This window comes from Microtus ochrogaster, unplaced genomic scaffold (assembly GCF_000317375.1).
Source record: "Microtus ochrogaster isolate Prairie Vole_2 unplaced genomic scaffold, MicOch1.0 UNK68, whole genome shotgun sequence".
In the NCBI taxonomy this organism is placed as follows: Eukaryota; Metazoa; Chordata; class Mammalia; order Rodentia; family Cricetidae; genus Microtus; species Microtus ochrogaster.
Window position 1 is genome coordinate 1150316 of NW_004949166.1, and position 17923 is coordinate 1168238.

At 52.5% G+C, this 17923-nt stretch overlaps 2 protein-coding genes across 8 annotated transcripts in view; one reads left to right on the forward strand and one right to left on the reverse strand.

Moving 5' to 3' along the window:
* The window catches only part of Med15 (mediator complex subunit 15), a 64537-nt gene extending 55011 nt beyond the window's left edge, over nucleotides 1–9526 (forward strand). For 5 of the 6 annotated variants that reach the window (XM_005369978.3, XM_005369979.3, XM_013354771.2 and 2 more), the window contains 9 exons: nucleotides 5155–5282; nucleotides 5388–5515; nucleotides 5679–5813; nucleotides 5886–5949; nucleotides 6846–6912; nucleotides 7241–7401; nucleotides 7489–7655; nucleotides 7921–8019; nucleotides 8513–9526. In XM_005369978.3, coding sequence (XP_005370035.1) covers nucleotides 5155–5282; nucleotides 5388–5515; nucleotides 5679–5813; nucleotides 5886–5949; nucleotides 6846–6912; nucleotides 7241–7401; nucleotides 7489–7655; nucleotides 7921–8019; nucleotides 8513–8649 — 1086 coding nt within the window. In that variant the 3' untranslated portion in view covers nucleotides 8650–9526. Of the gene's footprint in view, nucleotides 1–5154; nucleotides 5283–5387; nucleotides 5516–5678; nucleotides 5814–5885; nucleotides 5950–6845; nucleotides 6913–7240; nucleotides 7402–7488; nucleotides 7656–7920; nucleotides 8024–8512 lie in introns of all 6 variants that reach the window. The other variant, XM_026777465.1, reaches the window with a different exon arrangement.
* Nucleotides 9527–10037: 511 nt separating this feature from the next.
* Nucleotides 10038–14961, reverse strand: LOC102000871 (coiled-coil domain-containing protein 74A). 2 transcript variants are annotated; one of them, XM_026777447.1, is made up of 9 exons: nucleotides 14480–14961; nucleotides 13666–13710; nucleotides 12678–12737; nucleotides 12118–12141; nucleotides 11860–12025; nucleotides 10841–11024; nucleotides 10680–10759; nucleotides 10549–10605; nucleotides 10038–10390 (listed from the first exon to the last, which is right to left on the reverse strand). In XM_026777447.1, the coding sequence occupies exons 1-9, from the start codon at nucleotides 14913–14915 to the stop codon at nucleotides 10147–10149; spliced, it is 1296 nt and encodes a 431-aa protein (XP_026633248.1). In that variant the 5' UTR covers nucleotides 14916–14961; the 3' UTR covers nucleotides 10038–10146. The 2 variants fall into 2 exon arrangements, with proteins under 2 accessions (XP_026633248.1, XP_013210203.2); XM_013354749.2 differs by lacking the exon at nucleotides 12118–12141.
* Between the last annotated feature and the right edge of the window lie 2962 nt (nucleotides 14962–17923).

Below are 17923 nucleotides of genomic sequence, written 5' to 3' on the forward strand. Positions count from 1 at the left end.
CTGGAACTCTTTTTTTTAAATTTATTTATTTATTAAGGATTTCTGCCTCCTCCCCGCCACCTTTTTTTTTTTTTTTAAATTTATTTATTTATGGAACTCTTGACATGAGTTTGAAGCCAACATGAGCTGCATGAGATGTGATCTCAAAAGAAGACAGTGTGGCTTCCTAGGGCTCTGCTGTGCAATGCTGTGCACTGTGTGCAGCTGTTAGGTTTCCACCGAGCATCCAGATCCTCAGTAGTGCCGATCACATTTTAAGCACTCACTGACATTGAGTTGTATGGTCCAGATCACTGCGGACAGCCACCATGGGCAAACGTTTTGCTGGTCCAGAATATTATAGAGTTAGCTGGGAGGAGTCATTGCCATATAGAAACTCCACTCTGTACACCTGATGATTTCGTGGACATAGGCTGTACACATGTCCCCCACCTGTGTATTCCTTTGTGTACAGCATTGTGTGAAGATGATGAGAGTAGAGTGCCTGAGTGTGCCTTCATCACAGGGCTTTCCATATGAGTGAGTTTATTGTAGGAACCCTGATAACTGAAAGAACTTTAGAATTCCTTTTCCTACAAAGGAAAATGTATCCGCCAGGCGGTGGTGGCGCACGCCTTTAATCCCAGCACTCGGGAGGCAGAGGCAGGCGGATCTCTGTGAGTTCGAGACCAGCCTGGTCTACAAGAGCTAGTTCCAGGACAGGCTCCAAAACCACAGAGAAACCCTGTCTCGAAAAACCAAAAGGAAAAAAAGGAAAATGTATCTATAATTTTAGCAGATGGAATTCCTGCCTTGCCTGAGGGCCCACATGCAGGAACTGCACATAGTCATGGGACAGTTGTGTAGTTTTCTTCAGAGGTGCAGAGGCCTCTTGCTCAGTGTGTGTTGGGTTCAGAGTCAGGTGGAGTTGTGGAGATAGATGACTAACAGAGGACTCTGTGGAAACTAAAGGTCCCCAACAATTTTGAGGGTGTGATGTATGCCAGATCTTGAGCAAGGTTCTTCGTGTGTAAAATCACGTTAGCTCTCACTGTGGACAAGTGGGAAGGAGCAGAAGGTAGCGTGCTGAGGATCAGGACTCAAATCCTGTCAGTAGACTCTCCTAGGAACCCTTAGCCCTGCTTTTGTTGTTTCTCTGACAGCCTTGTTCTCTCTCTAGTCTGTGCATCTCTTGGACTAGGTTCTGGCCTGGGCCTTATCCTGCCTCTTGTCTCCTACTGTGAACTGAGTGGTTCTTAGGATCTATAGTGCTTCCTAAACCCAGAAGGCAAGGAAGTTCATTGGAGGAAAGGAAAGAGAAAAATATGTAAAAATAGATAAAAGGTACTTGAAAAAGTTTGGGCCAGTTTCATAGAACACTATGGCTTGATTGACTGAGCCATCACTGTTAGATACCAGCTTAAGTCCACCCAGACTTATTGATTGTCCTGTGAGGTCCTGGCAGGTAGGGACATGTCCATGCAGCTCTGGGCTAGTGTGCCGGAGACAAACGCATCAGCTGTAGGAGTCTGGAGCAGTACAGTGTGGCCAGAGCATCTAAGACAAGGTTGTGCTTTGCTTTGCTTTGATTTGGTTTGATTTTTTGTTTTATTTATTTTATTTTACTGTTTTTTTTTTTTGAGACAGAGTTTCTCTGTGTACTGGAACTCACTCTCTAGCTGGCCTCGAACTCAGAGATCTTCCTGACTCTGCCTCCCAAGTGTTGGGATTAAACGCATGTGCCACCATGGCCCAGCTGGCTTGATTTTTTTTTAAGCACATTCATTTTTGCTTCCTCCTCAGAGGAGAAAGGCCCTGAGAGTACTTAAGGGAGAGAATTAGTGGAGAAAAGGCTGCAGGCTGCCTTCTGCCATACAGTATAGCTGTCTGATTTCAGCCTTTCCTTCCTGTCATTACCAGGGCCAAGCCAGCAGCATCCTCATTGCCTGTCAGTGAAACATGGTGAATGTAAGCAAGCAGACCATGACAAGAGCTCCTTGCTTCTCTGGAGTGGGACTCCATGTTCATGTTCAGTACTGGGTCAGGAGCAAGGGCAGTTTTAAGTGCTAGGCAGGTATAGGATCCAGAAAGGAGCAAAATCACAGTGCCTGCCTGTCTCAAGGTTCTCTGTGGCCCTTTGAATTGACCCCCATCCCCAGCTGTGGTTCCTCTGGCCTCCTGGGTTTGTTTTGTTTTGTTTTGTTTTTTTCAGTCTACCCATATTCTTCCTTCTGACCCAATCATGCTATATAGTTCCCACATGATCTACCTAGCAGACTGTCACCATTGCTGAAGCCCCATGTTTACAGTACCTGGTCTTTCCCTGAGCAAATCACCTGACTGGTTGCCAAGTTCCTGCCTATAACATGCAAGTGACAGATGCTGTACAAGGGTCTGTCAGAAGCTCTTCCTCAGGTGCCACTCGGACTTTTGATAGCACCTGTGACATGCCCATGCCTGGGCTAAGAATGTGTCCATGTCCCATTGCCCGCCCCTTCCCTGATAGCAGAAGCCCCAAGAACAGCAGCGCCCCTCTGGTTCTTCCCCACATTCTTGCTCCTTGCTAGGTCACCTCTGGCTAGAGATGCTTTTTGGGCTGCTCCTTTGTACCAGGGATATCTGTGATGACTAAGACTTGAACAACTTGGCACTGACTCCTAGAAGGTTCTAGGGGGCTGGAGTTTCCAGATCATGGAGGTGAAAGGGTATCCTTGGTTTGTTTTCCTTCCTATTAGAAATCTTTCCCTGCCTTCCATCCTCTGGGGCCTGCTAGCTGCCCTGGCCTGGGGCAGCCAAAGAATCCAGGTTGACCCCATACTCTGTCTCCTGGAAGTCCCAGAGCTGGTAAAACCCTGGTGAGGTTTGCTGGGGCACATGCTGCTTATGTGGTCTGGAAGAATCTCATGTGTACATAGGCTGGGTGCAGCCTGGACTATGTTAGGGGAAGAGAATCATGACACTGATGTCCAGGCTTCCCAACAGGGAAGACACCCTCTTGTCCCCAAAGGCATGACCCTTTGGCTGGGCTCTGCAGGTTTTACCTATGTTGGAAGCTTCTCTATCCCCTATGCTCCTCTGATTATTGTTCCTTCATGTCTTAGACCACTGCTCTTGTCTTGGGGCAGCTGCTTTGATCTCTGCTATGTCATCAACAAAGGCAGAGGGTGTCAAAGTGTGTGTCCTGTGCCCAAGTGTGAGTGTTAAGGTAGGACTGAACTGTGAAATTTCCTACTTTGTAGCCCTGTTCAGTCCTGTGACCTTCAGGGTGCCTAACTGTCCCATGTAGTGTGCCTGAGCCAAGAACAGCTACCAGGAATAGCCGCTGCAGCAGTATCAAGTGTGGGTAGGCAGTTGGCACAGAGAAAGGGAAGGGATTTCAGGGTCTCTTGGGAACATGTATGGAAGCCCAGGCCAATAGGGTAGGGCTTGAACTACAACCTTTTTTTTGTACCCTTTGTAGTCTTCCTGGAACTGTGTGGTTTTGGGACTTTGATAGGACATGGGTGGATTCCAAGCAGGTTTTATGGTCTGGGTGACATGTGCCTGCCCTGGTATCCATAGCTGTGCTGGATGCTCTAGCGAGACCTGCATGTTGTCTGCCAAGCTCAACTCTGACCTCCTAAGTCAGGGTGAGTCTCTGCTCAGAGGAAGACTGATGTGACTGCCCAGCAGCCAGATGCCTGACTTTGCTCTCCTGCTCCCCACTGTGCAGGGGTGTCTTGGTCACAGAGTGACATCATTGTCTGGGCCACCCTTTTTTTCTTTGAGATTTTAACTATGTTTCTGAGTGTGCTTCTCTGTGGGGGTTAGTGCATGTGAGGGCAATGCCCACAGAACCAGAAGGCAGCATTGGGTCCTTGAGCTGGAATTATAGGTGGTTGTGAGCTACTCCAGGAGGTCTCTAGAAACTAAACTTGGTTCTGAGATGGCCAAGCAGTCTACCATGCCAGGCCCCATGTCGTCCTTGGTCTGGCCAGTGTGAGAAGTGCAGGTATCATTTTCCTTGTTGGATCTGCACCTATTCCCATTTGAGAGGTTAAGAACCTACTCATAAGTAGTAATCTTTGCCCAACAATCTCCATGATGTGGTAGAGATGGTGTGGGGAGATGTGGCAGTATGGCCCTACTTGGGCATCAGTGTCTAGTAAGCTGGGAGAGGCACCTGAGTGACTTGGTCTACAGACTGGCTGGCTGGCCTGTGAGCCACAAGAAGCAAGCTGTGGGGGTGCTTGGTGCACAGTGATCGACTGGCGTAGAAGAAGTGCTTCCTTGGATGCTTGGGGCCTTTTGAGTTGGTATGGCCTCCAGGGTGTCCCAGGATAGCAAGAGACCAATGGGCAGCCATATCTCCACCTAGAACAGCCTTCCTACGCTTCTCTGCTGAAAAGTGGGAGCAGGTACATCCTGTTCCCTTTGCCTGGTTCTGTGCTTTCAGTCCCTGGAGTTCTTAGATAGTCAGTGGCCCTGGTGCTAGTGGTGGTGCAGTCAGCCCTGTGTCTGTTGTCCGAATATGCACTGACAGCAGAGGGTAGCCACTTTGTGGGCAGAGCCAGGCCTCTGAGCCCAGGGATCTCTGATACTCATCCCTTCAGGTGGGCTCTGCCAGGCTAGCCAGAGGTGCTGTGGAGTCAGGATAGTACCGCTTACAGATATGCACGTGACTCCTTGGCCATCCATCTCACCCCAGTTAAGATGGGGTGAGGCGGCAGCATCTGCACAAGTCACAGCCACTTCGTTCAAGACCTCGTTCTTGGAGCTAGAGTCAGACAGGAAGACTCAGGGAGGCAGGCACACAGGAAGACTGTCTCCATAGGCTAGCAAAGAACCGTCTTTACTGATCCTCAGAGAAGTGTTTCCTAGGTTAGGCAGAGCAAAAAGCCTTTCTAGGCTCCCTCCTTACACACAAATGCTTGAGAAACAAGTCGTTACCACAGCTATGCCAGCCCAGAAACCTGAAATCCTCATGGGCCTCCTCCAAGGAGCCAGGCTGCCCGCTTGGCCTTCTTCCACCCTCTTGGATACCATGTGCTGTATGCACCTAGAGGTGAGGCTTGTGCCTGAGTGTATAGTATCTTGAAGAAAAAAAAGGCTGTATAAGATGAGAGGTCGGACCAGTGGGTGCTTTGGGAAGGGTGCATGTATAGCATGGAGCTGGCTAAGTCTCTCCACTTCCAGGTCAGCCAAAGCAGCCTCACCATGCTGTCCTCACCATCGCCGGGCCAGCAGGTGCAGACCCCACAGTCGATGCCCCCTCCTCCACAGCCCTCCCCACAACCTGGCTCACAGCCCAACTCCAATGTCAGGTAGGCTGGTGGGGGTGCACACGTGCTTCCTCCTCCCTTCACCCCTTTTGACATGGCTGGCATGGTGTTCTGGGCTCAGACCTGCTTTTATTCACTTGGCTGCAGCTCCGGCCCTGCCCCGTCCCCCAGCAGCTTCCTGCCTAGCCCCTCACCACAGCCTTCTCAGAGCCCAGTGACAGCACGCACCCCACAGAACTTCAGCGTCCCCTCCCCTGGACCTTTAAACACCCCTGGTAAGTTGGGCCTGGGCTGGGTGGACAGCTCTACAAGGCCCCTAATACCCCTTCCCCTCCCAAGGTCTCAAGTTGTGTAAAGATCTCATGGGACCCCCAGACTTGTTGTGACACCTGCCCCACAGGTTGTAGCCATCCATCTTACCCATCCTGTCCTTTGCAGTGAACCCCAGCTCTGTCATGAGCCCAGCTGGTTCCAGCCAGGCTGAAGAACAACAGTATCTGGACAAGCTGAAGCAGTTGTCCAAGTACATTGAGCCCCTGCGACGCATGATCAACAAGATCGACAAGAATGAAGGTAGGCTGGCCCAGGCCAGGACGGGGCCGGGACATGCAGGGCCTGTTTCTTAGTGTCCCCTTCCTTTCCTAGACAGAAAAAAGGACCTCAGTAAGATGAAGAGCCTGCTGGACATTCTCACTGACCCCTCTAAGCGGTGAGCACTGCTCTAGGACTTCGGGAGGGACTGTGTTGTACCACAACTCACAGAGTCCCCAAGACTTGGTGACAGTGTGGGCTTAACAAAGGGTCCAGCAGCTCTGTGGACCATACCTGAAGCAAGGATGGCTTCACAAGTAGGTGTGTGCTGAAGCTTCAACCCTGCCTGCTGTCCCAGCACCCACCTTTCAACCCTGCCCAAGGCTTCGTGGGCCTCACACTTCCTCCTGTGGTTGTCATAGCCTGCCTGGTTCATGGGACACTATCCTAGGTCCTGGTTTGTAGTGGCCCCACCTGCAGCTACCCATGACGGCTGAGTCTGCCTTTGGACTCTTCCTAACTTGCCAGTGGCCTTTGGCAGACTGCTGCGTCTCACCCGTGTGCTATGGGCCCAGCTGCAGCTGTGTGCACTAATTGTAAAGACAAACCCAAATGAGGCCTATCAGAAGCTCATGGATGACATTGGGCTGCCAGGCTTCCACCGCCTATGCCCACCAGCCATAGGGTACAGTTAATGGCAGTGTTGAGGACTACGGTGTCCGTGGGTATGTCTGCACACCGACTGAGGCGTCATAGCCCTGCCTGACTTCAGGAGGACTCTTCCAGTTGTCTGGCAGTCACTGCTGGGTAAGGCCTGCTGGAGCTACGCAGTCCTCCAGGCCCTCTTAGGTTAGAGCCCTTCAAGCCACAGGGCCAAGATTGCGCAAGAGCTGGCCCAAATGAGACTGAGTCCTGCTGGGTCTGTTCTGGAAGACGCCAGTGGGCTGGGAGTCCTGTGATGGCTTCCAGTGGCCAAGGCCCCAGAGACTACCTGGATGGTGGTCAGGACCAGCCTCCAAGAGTCGCCTGCCCTAGCCCTCCAGCAGAGTGTCAGATCATGTGTCCTCTCCTTAGGTGTCCCCTGAAGACCTTGCAGAAGTGTGAGATTGCCCTGGAGAAACTCAAGAATGACATGGCAGTGGTGAGTGGAGCCCAAGGGTCAGAAGTTAGTGCTCTCAAGGAACCCGATTTCATCTGGAAATTCTACCCAAGGAGCAAGGAGGGCAGAAGTCACTCTCGGAGCCCAATCCTTCCTACTACCCTGTGTTTGCTAGTTCTGTTCAGGCCCTGCCCTGAGGATGTGGGCACTGGGGTGGGAATGAGGCTGCAGGCCGGAATGCGTTCAGAATCAGCTACCATTGTCTGCACTCTGTCTGGTAGAGGCTGTGGAGGACCCTAGAGTCTGGAAGACTCTTCAAAATGATGAGGCTTTGAGCCCAGGCCACTGACCCTTTCTGTCTTGTCTCTAGCCCACACCCCCACCACCCCCAGTTCTTCCAACCAAACAGCAGGACCTGTGCCAGCCACTCCTAGATGCAGTCCTGGCCAACATCCGTTCACCTGTCTTCAACCATTCCCTGTACCGCACATTCGTGCCCGCCATGATGGCCATCCATGGCCCACCTATTGTGTATGTATACCCGGGTTGGGCCCTCGTGATAAGCAGCAGCCAGAAGCTGTGTGGCATCTGCATAATAACTTTAGTCCCCTCCTCCAGGTCCCCAGTGGTATGTTCCCGGAAGCGCAGATTTGAGGACGAGGAGCGGCAGAGCATCCCCAATGTGCTGCAAGGTGAAGTGGCCAGGTTGGACCCCAAGTTCCTGGTGAACTTGGACCCTTCTCACTGTAGCAACAACGGCGCTGTCCACCTGATCTGCAAGCTGGGTGAGTGTCCAGGGGTGTGGGTGTGGTGGTTTGCCATCCATGCTCAGGCCAGTCTCCAGGGCCTTCAAGCTACACATGTGCTCACACGGCCTGCCACACTGCAGCTCTAGCCTCACCTCTCATTCCCTGTCCCAACTCCCCAGCTCCCCCCAGCACCTGAGTCCATGCATTCAATCCTTCTCCACCAAAGCAGGGATGAGGTGAGCAGGGTGTGTCAGCTCACCAGGCTGTCAGCTGGTTCACATGTGCAGTTTTTGTGTTCCAGATGACAAGGACCTCCCTAGTGTGCCACCACTGGAGCTCAGTGTGCCTGCTGACTACCCTGCTCAGAGCCCGATGTGGATCGACCGTCAGTGGCAGTATGGTGGGTGAACCTAGAAAAACCATTGGAGACCCAAGGCAGGCAGGATCATCTCTGCACATCCAGGGTCCCTATACAGCGGAAAGATACCTCACATCTCCCCAGTAGGCAGGGTAGGCTGTACCGCAGTTGCCTGGAGAAAGAAGGGCCACTGTGTCCTTTGCCCTTTGCCAACAGTTTCGGGGCACCTGTCAAGTGGGGGAGGGCAGTCAAGTTCATGGTATTCCTTTGGAGTTCATGGTATTCCATGGTATTCCCAGGGCCATCAGCAGCAGTTCATATAGTTCTGTCTGTGTGATCGGGCTCCAGAGAGAGCCCCTTGGGTGGAATAATCAAATCCCTAAGGCTCTGCTGGCACACAGCAGGGACTGTCTGGGGCTCCATACAAATTCCAGTTCTTAGCACAGGAGACTAAGAGGTGGCACCCCTTCCTGGAGCTGGTTCAGGGGCTGCTGCCTTGCCAGGCCCGGCACTCATGGTTGCTGCTGTGTTGCAGATGCCAACCCCTTTCTGCAGTCAGTGCACCGGTGCATGACCTCCAGGCTGCTGCAGCTTCCCGACAAGCACTCTGTCACAGCCCTGCTCAACACCTGGGCCCAGAGCATCCACCAGGCCTGCCTCTCAGCTGCTTAGCAAGCTGAACTTGAGGACCAGCGGCAGCCCCTGCTGCGGAGTTCACACCACTACCATATGTTACTGGGGGTTGGCTTCCTAGAGGGCCTGGCTTAGGCTAGCTTTCCTGCTTTTCCTTCTGTCTTGGGACTGTCAGATGTTTCCCCATGCTTGTGCAGTATTGATCAGGGAGCTGTGGAGCTGGCTGCATGAGGGCCTGGGATGTTCCCAGGAAGGCTTCCCATTGATTTCTTCCAGAAGTCAGGCCCAACACTTTCTACAGCCATGCTTCCTACAGCCTTCCTGGACTCCATGTCCACTGAGCAGCATGAGAACTCAGGTCCCACCTCAGCGTCTCTGTCACAGTACATTGTACCTGTGTCTGGAGAATGTTGAGGACATAGGAAACTCCAGTCACAGTGTGGGGTTCAGGCTGTGCCTCATAAGGTACATGGACACCTCACTATGAATACTTCTGAATCTAGGGCCCAGGTTTCAGTTTGAAGGAAAGGCTAGTAAGGCAGCGGCAGCAGCAGGTTCTCTGCTGCTAGCAGGACCTCAGCTTCATGGATCTCCTCAGTGCTGTGAGAAGGACCAGCTGGGGCGGGGGCTGCCCCTGACATTCCTATGCCACTCTTGGGTGAAGGGCCTTTGTCAGTGCTGTGAGACATGAGCGGCTGGTCAGATACTGTCATTGGGACCCACAGCCTCAGAACACCGTATTCTTATTATCTGTACCGCCACCAGGAGCATGGGCTTCCTTCAGAACGCTGCCCTAAGGCACTTGCCACGCTGGGCTGTAATGGGTAGCGCTCTGGTGAAAAGAAATTCCCCATTTTTATATGTGCACTACTCTGTTATATGATTTTTATAATAAATTTATTATTCCTGTGTTTGTCAGGAGTTTACTGTGTCTACCTTTTGTGAGTCTGGGCCCACTGGCAGGGGTACTGTCCATCTTAGGATCCTTGGACCTCATCTACTTCCTGACATCGCCTCCTGATTCAGGCCCTGGTCTAGTGTACTGAGATTAATGTAAGGGTGGGTAGTGGAAGGGTGAGGTTCTGATGCTGGGGAGGGGTAGGCGCAGGCTGGCCACTTCCGGGCGGCAGCTGCTGGCCTGAGGTAGAGTGTCATCTGGAGAAGACAGTTTTCCCTCCAGCAGGTGAGCCCAGCATGGTTGGTGTCCAGGCAGCCAGGACTGTTCTCAGTCATCCTCATGTACCTAGAAGGCAGCCCGCAGGCCAGTCAAGGAAGGAAGCCAGCTGGACCCAAAATGCCTTGAGACTGCTAGTGCACAGCACCTCTAGGCTGTGCCAGTTCTGGCTGCCTAGATGGGGCAGGCACTTCCAGAGCAGCAGGGACACCTGACAGCTGTGAGGAAAGAAGCTTAGGGCTTAGAGAAACAGTTTTATTTTCAGTCCGTGGGTAGTAGAATAACATTTTATAATGTGCTTTTGCATAGATGCAGGAATAGTAAAATAATAGAGAAAATAGACAGTTTCCTCAATTCTGACTTTATCTGTCATGGGTTCTGTCTGTCTTGGAATTTCGTGTGGCTGAAAAGTAGGGCTGATGTGAACCACTATCAAGAGAGGATGGCCGGCCCCCAGGGCGCCGGCCCAGCAGCACGGAGCGGTGCAGCCGCCGGCTCTGCACTACTTGCAGCCTTTTCTGCCGCTCAGCAAAGTTGGTTTTCAGGCTTTGCTTCAGTGCAGGCAGGATGGCACGCTCTGTCGCAGGCATTGGGCTCAGAATTAGGCTGGGTGGAGGAAAGCATGGTCAGGGCAGGCATCTGCCAGCTGCCTCAGGGTAACCTGAACCAGTCGCTGGGCTAGGAGCAGAGCCTGCCTGGCTTTAACTCTGGACACCCTACCCTTCTGTCCCTGGGGGCACCCACTCCCTGTGTCTGGGACTTACCACTTCTTAGAGAGGCCCTTGGCGGTGACCTTGGGGAACTGCATGGACTCCTGGTCCCTGGGAAAGAAAGTTAGCCATGATGCCCACACCTCCTCTGGGCTGGGGCAGGGCGCCGGGCACAAGGCACTCACTTTGGAGAGCCCAGCCCAACCTCCTCAGCTGCAGCTTTGGGCCTTTGGTTCCCTTCCAGGAGTGACTTGAGGTGCTGTAGCTGAAAAGCAGGGAGAAGCATGGTGGGTACAGTGTCCCGTGCTACTGGCGTGCAAGGTCATATACCTGCCCAGGGCCTCACCTCCTGAGCTTGCAGGAGGTTGGCGTTCCACAGCTGACGGATGACCACCTCACACTGCTGCACTGTGGTGGGCTTGCGCAGGCACGGGGGCAGGCCCAATATGGAGGCCATCCCTGTTCCTTGCCTGCCATGGCTGCCCCCCACCAACGTGGCCCCTGAATTGGAAGCCTCTGCATCCTCGTCTCTGAAACATTACAGCAGCACGGAGGCGACCTGTGGGAATGGTCTAGCCACCCACCCACAGCCTCCCTGCCTGCCAGTGTGGAAGAGGTCGGGCTCCATTGCCCACTAGCCAGGGTGCTCCAGAGCCAGCTGTGACCCAGGTCTCTCTTCTGCCTTGTTGAGGGAGCAACTAGATAGCTGCCAGGTAACCTCATCCCACATGTTTCTTGCCCATAGTAGTTCCAGGAATTGGGGCTTCAGAGAAGGCAGAGCCTGACTACTGGGAAAACTGGGGTCCCAGAGTTGGCTCTTGCTCTGCTCTGCTAACCCATGTCTCCCAAAGGCAAACTGATCAGACAGACGCCATCTCCAGTCTTGTCGGGCACAGGAATCCTACTCAGTGTTCTTGGTAAAAACAGACTATAGCCAGGTGTGGCTCACACCTGTAATCCTCATACACAGGAGGCAGAGTGGGGGGAAGGCCTACAGGGTAAGTTCCAAGCCAGCCAGGTCTGCATATCAAGACCCTTGTCCCTGGGGACCCCACCCTCCCTCCTGGCAAACTAATTAGGCCAAATCACTTTCTGTCTCTTCTCTGAGAAAATAGCAACTTAGGGGTTTCCACTGGTCCCCTGTAGGTGAGATCAACCAGGGGTCTCTGCAGGACCCCCAGGGGAGAGAAGAAAGTAGAGGCCAGAAGAACAGCAAGCAACCTGGCAGCTGCCTGCTCCCTGGAGCCCATTTTCATCAAAATGGAGTCAGGTCTATGGAGTCTGGTCCCAGGGTGGAAACCTATTAAGGGTAAGCTTGGGGCCCTTGGGGTGCAGGCCTGGTCCTCGGGTGCAAGCAGGCCTTACTTGGCCTGTCCCTGCACCCCAGAGGCCTTGTCCAGTTTGCTGCTGTGGAACAGGGCAGCACTGCTGAGTGACTGCTCTTCCAGCTCTGTCTTTTGGAGGGCGTCAGACTTCAGCTCTTGCTTCTTGAAGGAGCTGGGCTGGGGCTTGGTCTTGCCTTGACAGTTGGCTGCAGGGCACAGCAACAGGGCCATCACAAAAGGCCTTAGAAGCCACTGACCCATTCTCTAGGATCAACCAATGGACCCAAGTAGCCCTGACCCTGCATCAGTTTCCTCCGCTGTCCTGAAGAGAGGGAAGGAATAAAGTTGGGAGGGTGAAGCCTGTGGTAGCGCCTGCTGGACGTGCCAGGTTAGTCACGTGGAGGACGCTGGCTTCCGTTTGGGGGTAGAAGAAACTAGATGCCTGGGATCTGGCCTGCGTGCGTTCATTCACCCGGGGCTGCTGCTATGAAGCTGGCTAGCCTCCTAAAGAAGGTGAATGTAAGAAGAAGCTCTGTATTTTGTCTGGGCAGGGGCTGGGGGCTATGGGTGGAGCACATACCACCCTCCCAGAAGGAAACAGACTGGGTACGTGAGTTCCTCTGTTAATGACACAGCTACTCACTACCCCAAAGGGTGGGCCTGCTACAGCATCTGGCTATGCCACACTGACAGCCAGGCTTCGTCCTCCTAGGGAGCCTCACCTCCTGTCCCACAGACCCTTTTACTGGGTGTTTCTGTACATAGGATATTGGGGCTGCCCCCTTTGCCAAAGACAAGGATTTTCAACTCTCTAGGCAGCACGACCCACTGACTGTCCAGCCTAGGGCCCTGGCTCACCGGATGCTGTGGAGTTGGAGGCAGACTTGTTGGACTGAAGACTGGATGTAGAGAGACTGCCTGTGGGGAAGACGTAGGGCTCAGCCGGAGAACCCGCTTCTGGCAGGGCTGTGTCCCACACTTCCTTATGGTAGCTACACACCCAGGTGAGTCCCCACAGGAGCAGTCACCCCAGGCTTCTGTAGGGGCCAGCTGCCAAGCAGAAGTCCTGTGACCAAAGAAGCAGTAGGCCCTAAGGCAGGTCTTGGATCAAGCATGGCCTCTACTTCCACCTCTATGTCCTGCCGGGGCCGGGCCACCAGCTTGGGCTGCACTGGGTTCATAACAGGTCATTCTGCCCTGCTGAAGAGCCCTCCTATTCTCTGCATGCCTTCATGAAGAGGAAGCCTGGGCATGCCAGGACTGGGATATTTATTTCCAAGCAGACATCTTTAACAATCAGATTACCAAATGACCTGAAAGTTTATTAGGGGAGGGAACCTAGGTACTCAGCTGATGTGCCCTTGGGCTGAGCTATGTTGGAGGACCAACAAGAAGAGCAAGCCACAGTGGACAGGAGGAAGTGCTCTGGATACTGGCTAGTTCTCAGGCCCCTAAGGTTGCTGTGGAGATGGCAGGAAGGAGTCCCCAAAGGGAGTATGCTGAGAGACACCTCACTCAAGTTTAAGGAAGCAGTGGCTCGGGGCTAGGGATCCAGGGGCAGGTATCACAGCAGCCATTGACCTACCAGGGTAATGAGGGTCAGGGGATGGGGGCTGCCACGGGGCTGCTCCAGTTGCAGGAGTTCAGCTCAGCAGCCGGAGCATCTGCAGCCTCCCTACTGTTCCTACTGCACAGTTCCTACTCCTCATGCCTGTGGTGCTGAGAGGCAGCAAAGCAGCTGTGGCTGGGGAAAGTGGCCCATACTGGTACCCCTGAGTTTGCACGCAGGGCTCGGTGCTGCCACGTGGGCATGAGTGGTGCTTCCCAGCAAACAGCTGAGTCCTACCTTTTTTCTGAGGCTTCTCGTTCATGATTAGTTTGTAGTGGAGATCTGAAAACAAGCAAAGACTCCTTATCACACCTACAATCTACAGCCACTCAGAGCAGAAGTGTGGCTCCTCTTTACATGGGTCTGGCTGATCCCTGTCATCCTCAGGCCAGCCTGGAACAAGGCTGCTGAAATAAGATAGGATGGCTGGCCTTCCAGGGTCCCCTGGCAATGGTTAGTGGGGTATGACATGGGGCTCCAAAGCATAGAGAGGAAGTTCTAATGTAGTAGGATGCCCAGTGAAATAATCTTTGGCATTCCAGGTAGAAACAGTACCAGAAAGAGGGAGAAAACTGAGGCCACAGGTCCTGAGTGGGAGGAAGTTGGGCAGCGCTAGCTAAGGCAGAGTGAATAGCAGTCATGTCACGCTGGGGCCTAAAGTTCTGGGCAGGCCAAGCCTTGGAGATGGGGAGCATGTAGGGTGCCCCGCCCCGGTTGGAAGGGATGCAAGGCAGTATCCAAGCAATCCCTACCAAAGATCTGTATGTGTTTAGTTGGTGACCATTTACTCGCATTTGCTCTGCTGTTTAACTTCCGCAACGGTTTTGAACAATGAGCTGGGCCGTACTCTGCGCTGGGCAGAGTGCACAGAAGGACCAGCATTTGCCTGGGCTGGTGGGCACAAACGAACCACATGAGGACTAACTAAGCCCTGTAGGCAAGCCCTACTAAAGAGAAGCCACCCACGTACTTCCCCGCACCCGGAGACTGTTCAGAGTTGATGGCCGCAGCATTCAGGCTGTAAATGCTGGGCTAGCACCCATAGGCTCACCCTTGTTCTCCCGCTTCAGGTGCTCGATCTCCTCGTGGAGTTTGACTAGCGTCTCCGAGTGCTGCTGCTGTAGGAACTGCAGGCTCTTCTCCAGGTCCAGGACCCGCTTCTGTGCCTCGCTGAGCCCAAGCGGAGCCTGCTGCGTCCCCGCGTGCTGTAGGCCGACAGGAGGGCGCGGGCGCGGGCGGATCGCACTCCGGGAGCCTGGGGCAGCGGAGCTGAGGGGCCGTGCCCCGGCCGCCACCCCTGCCCCGCTCATGAAAGCACCTCCGCCACTCAGTACCCGCTGCGGGAGCCTGGCGCCCGGTCGCCGTGGGAACGGGCGCGCCGGAGAGAGCGGGGCGCGCCATGGGGCGGGGCCTGTGGCCACGTTCTGTCCAGAGGAACGCGCCTGTCTCCCCAACTGTTTTGTGTGTGCGGGTACGTGCTTTAGCATTTTAGCTAAACTCTGTCCTCCTTGCTAGCTGGGCAGGTCCGGAGCCCCAGGATCCTCCCATCTCCCCGCCGCTCAGTGCTAAGATCCTGGGTGTGCGCCTTCCCTGCCCACTTCTCATGTGGGTGCTAGGGAACGAATTTAGGAGCTCATACTGGGGCAGCAATCACTATACCTGCTGAGCCACCATCCTAGCCCGCTGGTGCCACAGCACTGATTTTTAAAGTTGGTCGTGGTCTTCCGCTTTAATAGCTTACTTTTAAACAACGATAGTTTTTAAAGATCTTCTAACACTCATAGAATCTTTGTGGGTGTAAGAAGAAAGGAGGGAGGAAGGGAGGGAGGGAGGGAGGGAGGGAGGGAGGGAGGGAGGGAGGGAGGGAGGGAGGGAGGGAGGGAGGGAGGGAGAAAGCTGCCTAAACCCGTACATGAGAGACATATAAAGAACAAGAGAGCCTTTTATTCTAGCACTTGGGAAGCAAAGGCAGGAGGATCTTTGTGAGTTCAAGGTCAGTCTGGTCTACACAGTGTGTTCCAGGACAGCCAGGGCTACTTAGTGAGATCCTGTCTCGAAAAAACAAAACAACTAACAATCTTTAACAAAAAACAAAAAGAGAGCTGTTTGAAGGAAGCATTTGCTTTTCTGTCCAGAGAACCCAGTTAGCAGGACCTGAAATAAGAAAGCCCAACTTAGGGCTAGAGAGATGGCTCAGAGGTTAAGAGCACTGACTGTTCTTCCAGAGGTCCTGAGTTCAATTCCCAGCAACAACATGGTGGCTCACAGCCATCTATACTGAGATCTGGTGACCTCTTCTGGTATGCAAGCATACATGGAAGGAATGTTGTATACATAATAAATAAATCTTTTTCTTTAAAAAAGAAAGCCCAAGCCGGGCAGTGGTGGCGCACGCCTATAATCCCAGCACTTGGGAGGCAGAGGCAGGCGGATCTCTGTGAGTTCGAGGCCAGCCTGGTCTACAGGAGCTAGTTCCAGGAACCAAAAAGCTGCGGAGAAACCCTGTCTCGAAAATCAAAAAAAAAAAAAAAAAGCCCAACTTAGTTTTACGCAAGTCTGTAGGAGTGCATACTATTGGTGTGCCCTGCCCATAGAGTCAGTGACCCCCTAGAGCTGGAGCTACAGGTTCTCTGTAAGGGCAGGAAGCTCTCTTAACTGCTGGATCATCTCTCCAGGCTCACAGCAGGCACTCTTAGCCACTTGGAAACCAAACTGTCTGTTTGTTTGAACCACAGTCTAGTTATGTAGGACAAGCTGGCATTGACCTCAAGAGTTCTATCTTTGCTTCCTGGAGACCAGACCATTTATTCATTTGGTCATTCATTTATTTATTAATTTATTCAAGACATAGTTGAGCCCGTGCTTCCTGGAGACCATTCATTCCTTCCTTCCTTCGAGACTTAGTCTAGCTATGAAGGCCAAGTTGGCTTTGAACTCAGAGATCCATCTCTGCTTCCTGAATCCTGGGATTAAAGGCAAGCACCACCATGTCTGGTTTCAAAACTAAATTTCTTTTCTTTTTTAAGACTTATGTATTATATACAGTGTTCTGCCTGCACGCTAGAAGAGGGTACCAGATCTCATAATAGATGGCCGTGAGACACTTTTGTGCTTCAATCTCAGCACTGCAGAGGCAGGCAGCTCTGTAATTCTGAGGCTATCCTGGTCTACATAGTGAGTTCCAGGCCAGCCAGAGCTACACAGTGAAATCCTATCTTCAAAACAAACACAGAAACAAATTTTAAAAAGCCCATTTCAAACTGATAGTGGAAGCTAACAGCTATAATTCTAGCCTAGGATACATACTGAGTTTCAGCGTAGGCTACAGTGAAAAAAAGAAAAAACAAAACCCAGGGAGATGATTTAGTTGAGTGACCTAGTTATTTTCTGTTGTGATCAACACCATGACCAAAAACAAAATGGGAAAGGGTTTATTTTAGCTTACAGGTTATAGTCTGTCATGCAGAAGCCAACACAAGAATTCAAGGCAGGAGCCTGAAGCAGAAACCAATAAAGGAAGGATCACTGCTAATGGGCTTGCTCCCAGGCTGTCTAGGCCAACCTGTCTAGGGGTAACACCACCCAAAGCAGGCTAGGCTAAATAATCAAGAAAAGGTGCCACAAATAACTCAGCTCAAGTTCCCTTTCCCAGCTTTATTAAGTAGATAACTGAAGCTACTATGTCAGATGAGAAACTTACTGGGAAGCCTGAATTCAATCCATCAAACCCACGAGACAGAAGAGAGCCGATTCCTTCAGCTTCTCCTGTGGCCTCCATACACACTACGGCACATATGCACATACTCCGTCCCTTCCCCCACTCCAGGGGGCATGGAGGGGTAGTCAGGGTGGATATGACCAATACATTTTATGTGTGTATACACACACACACACACACACACACACACAACTGTCAGAGTAAAAAAAAACATTAAAAAGATTCATTTCATAAATATTGATAGTCATGCTGGGCACAGTGGCACACCTTTAATCCCAGCTCTTGGGAGGCAGAGGCAGGCAGACCTCTGAGTTCTGAAATCAGCCTGGCCTACAGTGTGAGTTCTGGGACAACCAAGGCTACATAGAGAAACTGTCTCAAACCCCCCTTTCCTACCCCACCATCCCCAAAAAGAAAAATACTGATAGTCAGGGTTATTGATAAGGGTTAGTCATTCAGAAGCTTTGACCAGGGGAATTGGGGACACTGGACACTCAAATGGCAACTGCCCCCCCCCCCCATAAGGGGGCTGTACTCCTGGGAAGATGCTGGCCTGGAGCTCGCTAGCATAGATCCAGCACTCATGACTCTTCTGGGGGCCAGAGAGATGGCTCAACGATTGGATACGGACACTGCAAAAGACTGGGGTTTGTTCCCCAGCACACAGCGACACCTCTCTGGCCTCCTTCAGCAATGCATGTGATGCACAGACACAAGCAACACTTACTCCATAAAATAACATTAACATTCTTTAAAAAATTAAAAAGCTTCTGGAAG